At 43.1% G+C, this 16,878-nt stretch overlaps 2 protein-coding genes across 2 annotated transcripts; both read right to left on the bottom strand.

Moving 5' to 3' along the window:
• Nucleotides 1–16: 16 nt before the first annotated feature.
• On the bottom strand, nucleotides 17–5,074 carry catb (Cathepsin B). Its single transcript, NM_001140522.1, is given in 9 exon segments — nucleotides 17–883; nucleotides 969–1,097; nucleotides 1,201–1,317; nucleotides 1,434–1,580; nucleotides 1,683–1,768; nucleotides 1,858–1,973; nucleotides 2,050–2,164; nucleotides 2,382–2,596; nucleotides 5,024–5,074. Coding segments are annotated over 8 exon segments (993 nt in total). The 5' UTR covers nucleotides 2,591–2,596; nucleotides 5,024–5,074; the 3' UTR covers nucleotides 17–809.
• A 934-nt stretch (nucleotides 5,075–6,008) lies between these two features.
• LOC106603195 (XK-related protein 5) lies at nucleotides 6,009–16,552 on the bottom strand. The gene is made up of 9 exons (XM_014196525.2): nucleotides 16,299–16,552; nucleotides 15,190–15,385; nucleotides 11,233–11,399; nucleotides 10,958–11,091; nucleotides 10,794–10,872; nucleotides 10,466–10,635; nucleotides 10,254–10,365; nucleotides 9,699–10,132; nucleotides 6,009–9,346 (listed from the first exon to the last, which is right to left on the bottom strand). Exons 1-9 carry the CDS (start codon nucleotides 16,405–16,407, stop codon nucleotides 8,639–8,641), a joined length of 2,109 nt encoding a protein of 702 aa, XP_014052000.1. The 5' UTR covers nucleotides 16,408–16,552; the 3' UTR covers nucleotides 6,009–8,638.
• Between the last annotated feature and the right edge of the window lie 326 nt (nucleotides 16,553–16,878).

A 16,878-nucleotide genomic window follows, 5' to 3' on the forward strand; every position in this document is an offset into this window, starting at 1 on the left:
CAGTTGAGGCCAAGCATAACATGTAAACTTTTATTTCATCATGTAATTCAAACAAGCATCTCAGAACACTTGATCAGAGTAGGGAGAACCATTAGAAGAAAAAGCATAACCCATCAGTACAAAAAAATAAAATAATCCACATTTCAATGATGATCCAACACAAAATGTGCACAACTGATCACGTTGAATGAAAAATCTCTTCTAAAAAAAGGGGTTTAACACTTTAAAAGCATAATTAAATAAATGCAAACCGGGACAGAAGTATTTTAGCACAGCTAGTGACCTTGCCATCACTGGCAACATCATAGAAACCAGTCACTCACTGGGGGCGGTCTCAATAGTGGCGTATTCTCCCTGCACTGACAACACAACTGGACAGGTGACAGAGATCCTCCATATTGCCTTCACCCATCCTGTGTTGTCAGATACAAGAGGGGGAAGCCACTACAGAGACACCCCGAGACAGTCGGTCATACGTGTAACATGAGCCATAGGTATAACACTGTACCACAGACATTAGTAGTGTTCTGTCCTGTAGTTAAAAAAAAGTGATAAACATTGAACAGACTAAGCCATGGTCCAAAATGAACCCTAGCCACTACTCTTACACACTACTCAGATCTGATAAGCAAATCAGAATAGGACAGGTATGAGCAATATGGTAGCGGCTCCATCTTTCCCTCTGATAGGGTGGAGTTCTCTTAAATTATTTTGGAACTACAGAGTTGCCCGGGGGGGGGTCTGTCTAGTGGACAGGAAACTGGCGCATCTGCAGCCGCCTCTCTCATCACATCCTGTTACCGCTATGGTTACAAAGGGATGCCAGCCACCATCTCGGACTCGATGCCACAGTGGTCCTCACCTCGCACGATCTTGAAGAAACCTGAGGCACAGGAGGGAAACACATTAGACACCAGAAAAACCTCTATCAACAATAGGTGAGGTCTTATTTGGCCAGAGTGTCTCACCATTCTCTCCCCAATCAGTGTTCCAGGAGTTAGCAGCCAGCCAGTAAGGAATTCCCCCCTCCTCTCCCCAGCCCAGGACCTTAATGGCATGGCCTCCTACTGCACTGCCAGACACATGCCGGTACACACCTATAGAGAGATAAGTTTTAGGGTGTGAGAAATACGAAAATGTTTGATAGAGTGGAAAGTGAGTGGGTAAATGAGAGAAAGAGTGGAAAATGAGTGACCTCACCAGACTTGTAGAGCAGGAAGTCTTCATAGACAGTGAAAGCACCCTCTACAGGCCCATTCTTGTAAAGCTCCTTCATTATCTCCTTCTCGTCTGAGGGCACACTGTACGAACGCTTACCTAGAGGACAGGCGAGAGGGCATGTGCATCTCCATGGGCCACAGCCTTGCTTGAATACACTAACTACAGATTAAAATCACTCATTTTCAAAGTAATACATAATGCATGCGTCTTACCAAAGTGTTTGTCCTGCTTGTAGCCAGGTGTGTATCCGGGCTCACACTGGTTGGTACATTGTGGGGTGTCACCCTCCTCTCCTTTACAGGGGGGTCGTGTGCCATTGACATGGTGCTCACAGGGAGGGATGGAGTAGGGCCTGCAACCTGAGAGGAGACCAGACAGAGAGAGTAAGTGTGTATCACATGATGCTCAGAGGATGGAGTAGGGATGACTGAAAACAGTGAGAAAGTGTGCGCCCTACTCACCGATGTGAGAGTCATAGAGTCCTCCAGAGACCAGCCCCTCTTTAGTCCAGAAGTCCCACGCAGCAGAGGGGTAACCACCATTACATCTAAGAACACACACAGTTAGCAATGCAAGCGCACAAGTCCCACCAACCCCAGGGCACACAGCAGGTGAACGAGAAACATATGCACATACCCCATGCCACAACTTTCACAACAGCTGAGCAGGTCTTCAGATGAGATCTCCACGCTGACTTTGGCATTGCTATGGATACACACGCGGTCTGAGATGGCCTCCGCAGCACCAAACGCCTTCAGAGGAACAAGCACGTCAAACACACACTCAAGTTCACGGATCAGTCAGAGGGATATCTGTGTGTGTTCTTACCCAGCAGCTGCCACAGGAGCCCTGGTCCCTGACCTCCTTCAGAGTGGGGCAGTTGGGCCACTGCAGTCTGGGGTCAAAGTTTTTAGGCAGCTCCATGTCCTCTGTATACTGCACCCTACAAAGGAGAGAACAAGATGGTCCTTAACCCTACCTTACCCTCCAGAGAGACAGCCATGGAGAAAGAATAACAGGAGAGGACCCAGGCTGAACATGTGTACTGTTGGCGGAGTCAACCTGAAGTTGATCCATTTTCACTTCCTTATAGTCTCGATTCAGCACAAACACTAGCTAGTACATTCCCTCAATAGAACCCACACACCGCTGACACTCACATGGTGGAGAGTTTGGGTCCTTTGAGCAGGGTGCCACACAGCCTCTTGACATAGCTGTAGTCCACATTATGAAAGTTGTGGCCAGCCTTCCATGTAGTGTTGGCCTTGTTGATGAAGTTAACCATCTCGTGGGAGAGCGGCGGTAGGTGGGGCCGGGCCCAGCTGATTGACAGCCCAGACCCCAGCACCAGGAACAATGCACACCACATCACTTCCTGTAAGGACAAAGGCATCATGGGAACTGGAGTTCAAACACTAAAGAGTAAGGCAATGTAGTTTGACATTTGCGTGCCTAGATCAAGTCAACCCCGTATCTAGACACCCACAGGTGGAAATTAGACGTAACTAAATGTTGACTGTGGCACATTTACAGAGACGTCGACTGACGATGGGAATTGTCCCACCAACTGTTGAAAGAGACTAGTCTCTCCACTCCATGTGATTCTTGTAAAGGGGAAGGCTAGGCCCTAATCAACACAAGTTTGGTGCGTAATCGCCTAGTTAATAACAAAGATATACCACACGTAGACCTACCACCTGCAGACTGGCGAGCATGCAGTCATGCAGGGACACAAACACTTGAGCTGAACTAAAGCAGCAAGGCCACAGAAAAGACCACTCAGGACAATCAGATCAAGAGGACAGAAAGAAGATATCTTCCGTTTAACTGGAGGGAAAAAAATAAATCAACTTGGTTCAGGCCCACAGATCAATACCAGGGCAGAGAGGGTGTGCAAGGTTCAGATACTGCAGTCATTCTTGGTAAGGAGGGGGGGCTGTGCAATACTGAAGTCACATGGCAGGCATGAGTCAGCAGCCAAATCATGTAAAAAAGGGTAAGTAGTTCAACAGGAAATTCCCCTCAACAACATGACTGCCTATGACTCTCAACTCAGCATAGACAAGATTCAGCCAGGCTGGCAGCCAAGTACCACTTCTCTAAAGATGGTTGCCTCTATTCAATAGGCAGGGCCAGTAGAGAAGTTCCCTAAAGCACAGGACTACTGGTCATATGGTAGAGGAACATATGAATCACCAAGACATTTCAGATTTCATTTTTTTACTTGATGAAAGTTAAGCTACATGCCTATAAGACATTGTTTTTCCATCCTGTCAGACTGGTGCAACAAGCTATCTCACTGGCAATTGATAAAGCAGCACCGTGTCTTCCATCAGTAGGTCAAGGATAGATTAACTCCAACCACGTCTAAACTAGTCTCGAAAGGAGATAAACAGGGCAACGTTTAGTAAGGGGAAGATACCTGAACTTCTGTCAGAACAGGCATTCATGAAGGGCGTTCTAACAGGAATCTGTTCCAAAAACTTCGTAATGTACAAGGACGCCAACAAACAAGGCATACAAAGTAGCATGATCAATTCACCTAGCTAACTAGCTGCCGAATAGGCATCTACTCACCACGTAGTTTATTCTTAAAATGTTTTTCCATTGGCAACCAGAGTGAGGACATACATTTTTTCGGGAATAAACGTGGTAAGTGAAAACGTGATTAAATAGCCCACTCCCTACCCGGAATCTTATTCTGCCGCTATACAACTTTATATGCGTTTGTTATCAACCTTGTTATTTAAGTTTTTTTTGGAACAGATTCCTGTTGCAACGTACCACAAATTGTACCCACCCATTCATAAACCCACAGAGGAAATGGAAAGCGTATTTCTCAGCAGTGGCTTATTGTTCTGCTTTGACGTGAATCACTAGCCTCATCACATGGAAAATTAACTGACAAACGTTGTTTGGTCGGTCTGCAGCACCCGCATATAACGGTCTAGATAGAACCTGTATGTACAGGATTTCGCTCTGGCTAAACACCAACACTCACGATTGAGCTAGCTACTCAATCAAATAACCATCAAGACAATAAGTTAGTTGAATTAGGTATTTGGCTAGTAGACTTGGACAAATGCCTGTACACAGGGTGACCAGGACAGGAGTGAAGAACACCGCGTATGAAATGAGGGTGGCCCAGGTATTTTAGATCACTTGACTTCACGACACCACAAGAGTAACTTTGAGATCCAATTACTAAGGAAGTGTCTGGCTTTCAATTTCTTATCCAGGGCTATCAGACTTGTTTACAATGAAACCAGGATTTCCATTACATACCAGTCGACATGTTGCTTACATAAGGTAGGGAACTTATCCGAGCCCTTTCAGAAAATGCCTTTGAGATAAGGTCTTGAGTTATCTAGTCATTGCACAATTCATAGCACGCACACGCGTATATCGAAGACAAGTTGAGAGACAAGAATAGCATTAGGTTGCTATCAACCAATTTTAGAACTGGCACTTTGAAAGTAACGTAGTGGGCTGACAGACACACCGCCCAAAACAACACCGCCGCGTTTTAAAACTGCATAACGGTAGTCATTCTAAGTAACATTAATATCGATCTGTGTGTCACAACAAAAACGTATATCAGGAAATAAATACTAACTAGCTAACGTTATCTATCCATTGTCGTCTTATCCAAGAGGACAATCTCGCTAGCTTGCGAATTAACGTTAGCGTAGCTACATTTCGCTATTGTTGCCTACAGTAGTTAACGTAAACTACGTAACGCTGTTGCCTGTTCCTGTAGCCAAATTTAACGTTCCTCAAGTGGTGAAATCAGATACGTTACCTGTTGTCTGCTTGTCAGGTGTACCGAAGAACAATTACACTACACATGCACCTTTCTCAAAATGCTTTCGCGTTCCGGAGCCCGGCGTTTAAATCCGGTCAATCACGTGACTTGTCATGAGCCTCTAGCGTTCACGGTCCTCGTGATTCTGGCTGGTGCACGTTAGATTTGGTAACGAGTGAATTGACACAGTAGGCCTGTGATGTAACTACTGTAGGCCTATTTATTTATAACAACTATGATGAGTAGGGGGTATATTCAGGTGAGATGAAATGTGCACCATTTCAGACAGAAATTATTGCTACATGACAGACTGTTCTAGCCCAATAATGTTTGTACAATGTTTTGTGGTGCTACCATGTTGGCTGTTACATGGCTACCATACTATGTTGTTGTTTTAGGTCTCTCTTTATGTCTGATGTGTGTTTTGGCCTATATTTTTATTTCATTTATTTTTATTCTCAGTCCCCGTCCCTGCAAGAGGCATTTTGGTAGGCCTTCCCCACAGGAGGCCTTTTCCTTTTTGGTAGGCTGTCATTGTAAATAAGAATTTGTTCTTAACTGACTTGCCTAGTGAAATAAAGGTAAAATACAAATAAATACACTGTCCTCCTGAACAAGCCCCTCGATGCAGGTAAAGCAGAAACGTAGGCCTATAGGATTTGCATTCACTAACACACATCAGGATACGTTTAAAGGATCATCTACACAAAAGACTGCATTTCAAGAACAACTTGTGACTGCAAAACAAGCAAAGTCATCATATAAAATAAAGCATCAGAGGGCAAAAGACATAAACCACAGCGAAGCTATTGTGTAACTAATGAATGATCACTCTTCTTTCTGTTCCTCTGTTAGTTTAACTCCGCTGACAAACGTGTTAGATAATCATGAAGAAACAGAATAAAGAAGGTGTGACAGATTGGGCTTTGAACCCTGGTCGTCTGCATGACTAGATAAACAATAGAAACACAGCATCCTTCCATCGTGGTAACGCTAGTGTTTATTCAGGTGTACTTTACACAATTATTAATAACCATTATATTATTTGAATAATGACATTACGATGAAGCAATCAGATGCATCACATTCACCTGGTATAACAATAATCACCAAAACGACAACAACAAGATCTTGTTAATACATTGTCAAGTACAGATATAAAACTTTACCTAGTCAGAACACAGTGAATCACACTACTGTACACATTTCATACAGTAAACAACAACAACAAAAAGAAAGATGTCTACAATGCAAGAAACTGGAAATTGAAGTGCACCATTCCATTCATTGTGATGAGCATATACAGATAAGGCAATGAGACTGACAGCCATTGCAGCTGATGCTGTCGTTTCTACGAGGCAAGCGCTGATTATTTCATTATCAAGCCAGGCATTGAGATAGCGTTCTAAAGCGTGTTTGTGCACCAAGATACATTTAAAAGTCCATACTGATATTAGTAGGCTATATTAGCTAGTATATTAACTTTGCATAGACATACATTCTAAAAGCTGGTTAATGCAATGTGTGTGTAAGTGATTTCTCTTTTCACATCTATCATTAGATACAGTACACTGTCTTTGTCAGGCTGTGTAAAAATAAGGACGAGCATGCAGCAGTACCATTTTCCTCAGCTCTAGGTAGCTCACACATTCCCTTTATATCAACAGAGATAAAACAATAGTTCTGAACTGATCTCGTCCCGAGCTGGCTCTCTCTCTCTCTCTCTCTCTCTCTCTCTCTCTCTCTCTCTCTCTCTCTCTCTCTCTCTCTCTCTCTCTCTCTCTCTCTCGAGCCTGGGTACAAAGTTAGTTCTGAATTCACTATAAACACAATCAAACAAAATAAACAACAGTAAAAAACAATGTAAAAAACACAACATTCTGATAACACTGACCTCCAAACATCCATGGCAGCACATGACCTATAACCTCTAGATAGGCCTAGCTCTATTTCTCTCCCTAGCCCCTTCTAGGAACAAAGGGCCCCCTTAGGGACTAAGGTAAGGGATAGGGATAGGAATAGGACCAGGCTGTAGAGGATCCGGAAGCTCATCAATACTACTAGCAGCTTATTTCAGGCACTTCCACACTGATAGATACAGTCTGCTTTGATGCCACTTGAATAGATACGATTAGTTGGATCTTTCTCCTGTCTCACAGAAGTAGAAATGATTTTTCCCTACAATGGTTCACAAAGATCTTATATCTTCACCATTTGAGGTAAATTCGAGACTTAGAAATAGCACCTATACTGACCGAAATGAATTGAACACGGAACACATTTGAATAATTTTGTATATATTTAAATACTAGTACCTATCAGACTTAAAGGTCTGCTTGACATGTCGGGACTAGCTGTAAACAAATTGTAAATAGGAGTAAGAATATCGGTTAAAATTTCACATAATGAAAGTATTTACGTACATGACCTATTATTGTTAGGTTACCTTTAGATTAAATATCACATTTGAATACTATAATAATGAATGTATATACAGTAGCCTATAATAGTATAGTAAAACCTAACAAGTGATCAGAGTGTCTCCATTGACTAACTATTAGCACCCCTTCAATTATCCCAACCATATCATAATACCTCATAAAAGTGCAAACTGCCTGAAAGAAAGAAACAAAGACAAACATATACACTCTCTTCTCTGTCAAACCTTAATAAACCACAACTTAAGCTATTATGGCCTAATGATGAATCATAACGCTTTATGATGGCACTAATTCAATCCATAGCATAAAGTAAACCACACTGAGGGTTCACTCACAATTTTTATGCCATAGAAATATCATCTAGTTTTAGATTCTAGTTTTAGATTCTATTTCTATGGTATATGCTCTAGCAGAGGCGTTAACCATGTTAAATCTGACACACCAAACACGCTATTACTCTCACGGACATTATCATTCAATGTCAACATGAAACCGCATCTGTTATTAAAATAATACTGCATGGACATTCTGAGTATACTCACAGTGCAGTTTTCTTTATCTGTGATTGATTGAATTGGGGCCTAAGAGCAAAGGACATCCCTCTGTTCCTTCACTAAAGACTACTTCCAGTGCAGTTTCTATGTTAGTGTGTCTGTGTGTGATAGATACATGTGGATTCACAACCTCACACTGGCTAATTAAAATGGACACTCAAGACAAGCTATTGTTATTTAGTGTGAAACACGTCTGGCTAACCTGGGGGTTGGCTAACGAGCTGGTTCTAATTTAGTCAACAAGCCCTTGGCTAGTAATAGACCAGTTGTCTGGCATGACAACGATGTTGTAATAGCACTGTTGAATACAGAACCAGCCTTACACTCAGGCTAACGTCATATATCTTGTAACATACTCTCTATATTTTGGGTTCTATATCATCTCTAGACCTGGGTCAAATACAATAATGTTAAATACTTTAGGCACACTTGATTTAGCTTGGAATAGAATGGAACAGTGGTACAATGGAACCAATTAAATAGTCCCGAAAGTGTAAATCTCACCCACCAAGCAGCACACCGGTCAAGCTAAATCAAATACACCTCAATAAGTATTTGACAGTATTTTACATGTATTTGACGAGGTCTGACCATCTCACTCCACCCATTGTCCCCCTTTAGATCAATTTTTCTCTATGGTCTACAAACTGGACCAGTTGTTTTCTAGCATGCATGGTGGTGGTGGCGGTGGTAGAGGGGCTAGGACCTGGTTCCTCTGGAACAGCACGAGGCTCCTGTCTGGGAGTGGAGGTAAAGAGGGGCTCCCTGATGCGGTAGGGGCTCCGGTAGGTGGAGATGGGCGACAGCTCAGAGCCCCAGCCCAGGTAACTGCCACTGGATGGGGAGACTGCATCAGTGCTGAAGTACAAGGCGGTGCCAGACTCCGTGGGGTTAAAGTTCCGCTGGGGGCTTCCCATTCCCAACAGCAGGGACGGTGATCTCTCTGGAGACGAATCACGTCTGACATCCAGTGACCCTGCAGAAGATGACCCTTCGGTGTTCGAGGTGACCACGTTGCTGTCGATGTGGCGGTAGTCTGGGTACTTGGGAGAAGAGGGTGTGGGGGAGCAGTAGGTTGCGCTCTGGAAGTCTTCGTCATCTCGTTCTTCAGAGGGAGGGGGGCTGGAGTGAGGGGGGCTGGAGTTGTCTTGCAGGTTGGAGGGCTCAGAGAGGTGACCTCTGACCTCCTCAACTAGGACCTCCACCAGCGGCGGGTTGACTTCCTGGATGGGAGATGGTGAGGGCAGCACATGTCTCACCTCCCCCTGTCTCACTGCCTGTCTAACCTCACTGATGATGTCTCTGGCGGGGGCTGCCTTTATAACCTAGGTAGAAGAAGGACCGCTATGGTGAATGATATTCTATAATAATAATCATTTGGTTGGTGCTTATATTTGTCCTGTTTTCACATCCAGGAAATAGATAACTTATCAGAGAACATCCAACAGTAGTAGAGAATAGCAAATAAATCCGCACCCTGCTCTGTTTTAAGACAAACAACGCTTCAACCACATGAAAACAGAACATTCAAAAGCAGATACCAGAGTGCGGGTTTATTTGGAAAAGATAGGAGTTCTGAACATCTAAACATGACACAGGAACTTGACAAAAACAACAACCTGTCAAGGGTACACTTCAAGGAGAAGGGGGACAAATGGAATTGGGTGCTCATCTCACCTCCTCCACCTGTCTGACCTGGTCAACCTGGGGAACGATGGGAGAAGATTGTGGAACGATGGGGGGATCTTGTGGAACGTTGAGAGAACGTTGCGGAATGTCTGGGGACCTTGGCAGAGTCTCTTCCTCTAGTCCCAGCAGCCCGACCAATCCCCCTTCACCATAGGCATGGCTTATTCTAGCCACATCACCTGTCTTCATGGCTAGGCGAATCAGCAACCAGTGGTGGTGCTTCCAGCCCTGCCATTGGCTAGGGAGCTCCAGCAGATTCCCGCCACCCACAAGTTGACCGTGGCGATGGCTCTTCTCTTCCAATGAGAGAGAAGAGCCCCGGTCTGCACAAGCTCCGCCCATTCCATGGTGACGTATGCTCTGGAAGATCTCAAAGGACTTAGGGTGGAGGAACCGGTAGTACAGGACTAAGGCTATCACTCCTGTAATAACACAGACCACCATATGAGTGTGTGAGTATGAGTGTGTGTGTGTGTGTGTGTGTGTGTGTGTGTGTGTGTGTGTGTGTGTGTGTGTGTGTGTGTGTGCGCACGCGCGTCTCACCAATGAGGAAACTACAGAACACGGCGGCTGGGATACCCATGCTATCCCATGATGCAACACTGAAGAAGTCGGAACCTGCCAGCAGAAGAAGAGCGTTCTCGATAAACATGGCCTGCAGGAGAGAGTAGAGAGTTACATATACACACACACACACACACACACACACACACACACACACACACACACACACACACACACACACACACACACACCAAGTAGAAGCCGGCCATGCGGCATCTGGAGGCTCCGTCTTTGACGTTGAGGAAGAGGAAGATGTGAACAGCTCCCAGAACCAGGTTGAACAGGCGCCAGCGCAATGGCGTTTTAATGATGTCACTCTGCTGCGACACCAACCAGAACGTAGCACCCAACCAGTGAAGACCTGAGACACACAGGAGCAGGACAAACATCACTGAATGTTCACACACACATATATCTATCTACAAACGCACACTAAAAGAGACACACACACACACACACACACACACACACACATACATACATACATATATATATATATATATATATACACACACTCACCAATAACTCCAAGTACCCACTGGCGGAACAGGCGTGTGAAGAGCGTGAGGGTGGCGAGACGTGCTCCCAACATACTGACCTAAACACAATACAATAAGTCTGTTACTATCACACACACACTCCCACACACACAAACACACACCCAGTCCAGCCAGCCCTCCTACCCTCCAGAGCAGTCTACAGGCGATAGCAGCAGGGGTCATGGGGAGATGTCCAGGTCTGATGAGGGAACAGGCTCTGGCATACAACACTAAGGCCCAGGCCAGGGAGAGCAGGCACACCGCAAAACACACGGACACTGAAGAGAGAGAGAGTAAGAGGTTGGGGAAAGAAAGAGGGAAGGGGGAGGGAGGTGGAGGTAGAGATAATATGAATACTCTGTAGGGTGATTGTATCCAACACACATACAGACACAGACACACACACAGACAAGTGGTACCTGGTGAAGAGAGTCCTACATCGGTACAGATGAGGACATATGTCTGCAAGACAGTCTGTGGCAGAGTTACCACCAGCGCCTCCAACAGGCGGAGAGCTGAAACATCAGCCTGCTGCATTATCTCACTACACCGATCCACTCCAGTGGATGTCATAGTCTCCCATAACCTGGAACACACACACACAACACATAGTTAGAGGGAGTGAGACACTTCAACACAGAGTTCAGCTCACTGTTTTTGTTTCATCGCTGACCTCTCACCTCTGACCCCTAACCCTAGAGGTACTACAGTAGCACACAGCAAAATTTGCAGTGTTAAATCAACACTTAAATAGTCCATTTTAACACTATCTCTGAGTGTAAAAAGTGCTCTGATTATAGTGTTAATGTAACACTCCGTACTGTAGAAAATGTACACTGCATATATATATACTTGCCAGTGTTACTCATATTTAACACTATGGCGTAATTAACACTCACACTTATTTATATTCAATCCTAGTGTTGAACCACTATTAGTGTTAAACAAAAACACTGTTACAGTAAGTCATTTTGGGTGTTGTTTTAACACTGTATGGCAGGGATCATCAACTAGATTCAGCTGTGGCCCAATTCTTTCTGGAGCGGATGATCAGGGGGCCGGAACATAATTAAAATAATTTGTAGACCGCAAAAAGTCCAAACAGATATAATATTTGACTAAAACATAATAATTTCAAACCTTGCTTACATTTTTATACAATCACATATATCTCTCTATTATTTGTGGGAATACTTTAGAACAGATTTCCAAATTAAAATCACTGAGCTGATTTGCTGGTGTTTTTACAGTGTTTTATGTCCCCAAAAATAAATATATACAGTACACTATCTTTCAAAAGTTTGGTGTCACTTAGAAATGTCCTTGTTTTTGAAAGAAAAGCACATTTTTTGTCCATTAAAATAACATCAAATTGATCAGAAATACAGTGCAGACATTGTTAATGGTGTAAATGACTATTGTCATTTACACCATCCCTGTAGCTTAGTTGGTAGAGCATGGTGTTTGCAACGCCAGGGTTGTGGGTTCGATTCCCGCGGGGGACCAGCACAGAGAAAAATTTATGGAATTAAATGTATGCATTCACTACTGTAAGTCGCTCTGGATAAGAGCATCTGCTAAATGACTAAAATTTTTTAAAAAATGTAGCTGGAAACGGATGATTTTTTATGGAATATCTACATAGGTGTACAGAGGCCCATTATCAGCAACCATCACTCCTGTGTTCCAATGGCACGTTGTGTTAGCTAATCCAAGTTTATCATTTTAAAAGGCTAATTGATCATTAGAAAACCATTTTGCAATTATGTTAGCACAGGTGAAAACTGTTGTTCTGATTAAAGAAACAATCAAACTTGTAACGGTTGTCGTCGGATTTAGACCAAAATGCAGCAGGGAAATGTGCACTCATCTTCTTTATTATAAACGGACAAGAAGGAGAACCAAAACAAACACAAAGAAAACACAACGACCAATCACAGGCTGGTCAGGCACAAAGCTATACACAGCATAATCTCCCACAAAGTACTCAACAAACACATACCTATATATAGGACTCTCAATCAGAGGCAACTAGAAAACATCTGCCTCCAATTGAGAGTCCAACCCCAATTAACAAAACATAGAAATACAAAAGACTAGACAGAACATAGAAATACACTAACATAGAACAGTGCCCAAAAAACCCCGGAATACATAAATCAAATACCCTACTAAACAAACCACCACCCCGAACCACATAAAACAAATACCCTCTGCCACATCCTGACCAAACTACAATAACAAATAACCCCTATTACTGGTCAGGACGTGACAAAACTGGCCTTCTTTAGACTAGTTGAGTATCTGGAGCATCAGCATTTGTGGGTTCGATTACAGGCTCAAAATGGCCAGAAACAAAGCACTTTCTTCTGAAACTCATCAGTCTATTGTTGTTCTAAGAAATGAAGGCTATTCCATGCGAGAAATTGGCAAGAAACTGAAGATCTCGTACAACGCTGTGTACTACTCCCTTCACAGAACAGTACAAACTGGCTCTAACCAGAATAAAAAGAGGAGTGGGAGGCCCAGGTGCACAACTGAGCAAGAGGACAAGTACATTAGAGTGTTTAGTTTGAGAAACAGATGCCTCACAAGTCCTTAACTGGCAGCTTCCTTAAATAGTACCCGCAAAACACCAGTCTCAACGTCAACAGTGAAGAGGCGACTACGGGATGCTGGCCTTCTAGGCAGAGTTGAAAAGAAAAAGCCATATCTCAGACTGGCCAATAAAAAGAAAAGATTATGATGGGCAAAAGAACACAGACACTGGACAGAGGAACCCTGCCTAGAAGGCCAGCATCCCGAAGTCGCCTCTTCACAAATAGTACTGTTTGTCCATCTTGAGACGACGTAGCCAGTATACACTCCCTCAAAATAGTGAGAATTAATCTACGATAACTCAAGAAATCTGTCATATATTTTGACGTTTTTGCAGAGGAAAGCTTAGTTGTGTAATTGTACATCCAACTAGGATGTTTGGTGCAGTATTTCTCAAAGAAAAAAAAAATCATGAAAACGAGTCGTCTATCGTTGAATGACAACAAACACTTTATTAAAGAATCCCTACTGTTGACCAATCACCGTCGAATCGGCGTAGACTTCGGCTTCCGATCTTCGGCGTTGCTGATAGAAGAATTTGTATGTTTAAGATAATGACTAAAGTATTCTACCCTGAAACCATATAATTGTATGAAATGTGTTAGAGTCATAATCCAATAATGTGTGTGACTAGGCCATTGTGTTACTATTTCGCAATATGAACTGGGTATAGTTGAGACATTCAAGGACAACTGAACTGTCGACTTGTGATAACGGTGAAACTAATAACTGGAAAGAGGCCTCCCCACCCTAGGGAGGAGAAAAACTGTTAGAAATGGCTAGGCTTGCAGAAGATAATGAAACATGTTGCAGAAGGGTGATAAACAATGTATGTGAACTTTGGAAAAATACAGCCCACCTACTGATGTGAGTTCATTTGTGTGTGTGTGTTATAAAAAGATTGTGTTCTCATTTTGAAGACAGAGCGCTCTCTGAAAAAAGTATTGATCTATTGCAGAATCTGAGACTTTGTCTAATTCTTCATTAACCAGAGCCACCAGAGCCTTACAACCTCTGGGAATTGGTCAAAGCTTGAGTGATAGTTGAGTTCAACCATTGAGATAGCAAAATTCTCGTGACAGTTGCCTCGAGAATTTTTCTTGTGTTCACAAACCCTTGCCGAAGGCCAAAACGAACAAAAACGTCACAAAATGTCATAATATATGCACAAACTGTTTCGAACTGTTTCAGAGGGGAAGGATGCGGACGCCTTAACACAGTGGTGTTAGGAAACTCCAGGTTTACAGGCCACATCAGGCCTGCAAGTCACATTATGCTGGCTTGCAAAGTGATGTGTAATTCCTATTGAAATCCAGAGTTACGATATCCAACCGTTTTTATTCACCCGCAAACTGCATTCAGAATGGCTGCCAGGGTTAGAAAACTTGATGAAAAATATGACCTAAAGACGTAAACCATTTAAATCAGTAAACGGGTGCAGTAAATCTAACTAACTGATTGGATTTGTTTTAAAAAATGTATGTTATTTATCTTAGTGTATAAGATGAATCAATGTACATGCAAATACAGATATTAAAAACAATCCTAAAAATTCTACCTACAGTAGAGCATGCTGGGAAATATAATTTTGTGTTTGGGACTGTTTTACTCTCCACAGTGTAAAACAATAACTCTGTTTATTAACACCAACACTGGGGGCTCTTTTATGCCACTGAGTGTTAATTTCACACTTGCAGCGTGAATTTAACTCCTGAATCAACACTAGAAATGTTACACTGAAAAATCAACACTGTTCAATTTTCTGTGTAGTACATTACCTTCTAAAGATGCCCAGGTGCAGGATGTGAGTCCATTTGAGATCTTTGCTGCATATACGTCCATCTGCCTGGTACCACAGCCAACTTAGCAACTGGGGGCCCCATCCAGGGAGGAGAAACAAGGCTGTAAGCCCCGCCCAGTGGCCATAGCAATAGTTATGCCCCACCCACAGGTAGTACACAAAACAGTAGATCACTGTGGAGACAAATGCACAGGTAATTGATTAGAGATGACATACAGTACATCTACACACATGTACACTTTTTTTTGTAGTCTACTTGCTGATGGTGATTATGTACAAATGTGAACAGGCAAAATGTAATCAATATGTAATTAACATCGAACTAATGTGTAATTAATATCTGAATTAATATCTGTTCTGACTCGAGACCACAAACGTGTGCTAAGCATTTGAACAAGGGCAGTTTCAGCATAGTATGTGTGTGTGCGAACTCCATCACGACTATAGGCTGAGGCCAGGGTAGGGTCTGGGAGATTCTGCGCTGTTTACGTATCTCTAATTGGCTACAAAATGCACGCTCCTCATGTCTGGGAGAACCATTGAATGAACGATGCAGTGCTCTCTCCCTTCAGATCCGCATTTTCTTTCTCCTCCCCTCCCCTCCCTCTTTCTCCCTCTCCTGTCCCAGTAATATGAACCATCTGCCGGACCAGATGGGCGGTATAGGAGAGAGGGTAGAGTAGGGTCCGTCCAACCCGCTATCCATTCATGGCACCCAGAAAAAGGCGCTCGAATATGACAAAAATGCGCCACTTTTCTATTAGCATGACTAAAGCTACAGCTGCAACGTGTTCGCGGCTGTGCTGCTGCATGGTTTCATAATCACCTGGGTAAATATAGAAAAACAACACAAGTGATGCACGCACCTATAAAGATTCGAATGTATCTGCAAATGCAGATTAACATTTTTATACTTTAGGAAATATGAATGAATTAAACCTTTATGCATGCAGCTTTTCGTGGTATAACACTGTACTGATATGATTTGACGTGTAGCCTAGGTGTGGTGAGAGATATAACAGGCCTATCTCCATCACCGGAGGGGTGTGTTTCGGTCGTTCTCGGTAACGGCAGTGCTAAACTTACGCGCAGTCCGCTCAGCCACAATGAGAAATGCAGTAAACGCGAAAACGCAAACTTGGCAGCAGGCCACGCAGGAGCCTCCCCTCTCCCGGGAAGTGGTGTATTGTCTCATCACGGATATGTAGAATCTTTAACTGTTGTGTTGTTATTGTGATGAGTCCCATGCAGCATAATCCGGTCCAAAGTAGGGAGGCTACCCGGCTCTCTGCTCGGATCCGTAGTCCTTTGAAGATGGCTTCTGACGTCATGTCCCGTCATGGCCCATTAAAAAGTCAATCTGCAGATGCTACATCTATTTTGGGACGTATAAATTAATGATATGTACCCATTGATTCTTGAAGAATATACCTTATAAATATCTCATGAGCTTAGTACAACTGTCTTTCCCCCATCAGAATCCAAAATATGAGCTTTTTTTTTAAATTCCAATGTTTGTAAACCAACATTATATAGCCTCAAACATGGTTACAATTATAATGTTCATATCATGGATGGTCAGTCCTTGCATTCATAGCTCTGTCTATGAATTTGAGAGTGGTTACACTTATCCAGTCCCGTCCCTCAGCTTTTTACTGAAAGGGGA

Source organism: Salmo salar, chromosome ssa01 (genome assembly GCF_905237065.1).
Source record: "Salmo salar chromosome ssa01, Ssal_v3.1, whole genome shotgun sequence".
Taxonomy (NCBI): domain Eukaryota; kingdom Metazoa; phylum Chordata; class Actinopteri; order Salmoniformes; family Salmonidae; genus Salmo; species Salmo salar.

What these genes read in the sequence shown, in the direction of transcription:
- LOC106603195 (XM_014196525.2), bottom strand. Translation starts at nt 16,407, where the DNA reads ATGAGACAATACACCACTTCCCGGGAGAGGGGAGGCTCCTGCGTGGCC. An exon ending in GTGGGTACTTGGAGTTATTG is followed by an intron (nt 10,636 to 10,793) that starts GTGAGTGTGTGT and finishes TGTGTGTCTCAG; the next exon opens with GTCTTCACTGGTTGGGTGCT. An exon ending in AGGTCAGACAGGTGGAGGAG is followed by an intron (nt 9,347 to 9,698) that starts GTGAGATGAGCA and finishes TCTTCTACCTAG; the next exon opens with GTTATAAAGGCAGCCCCCGC.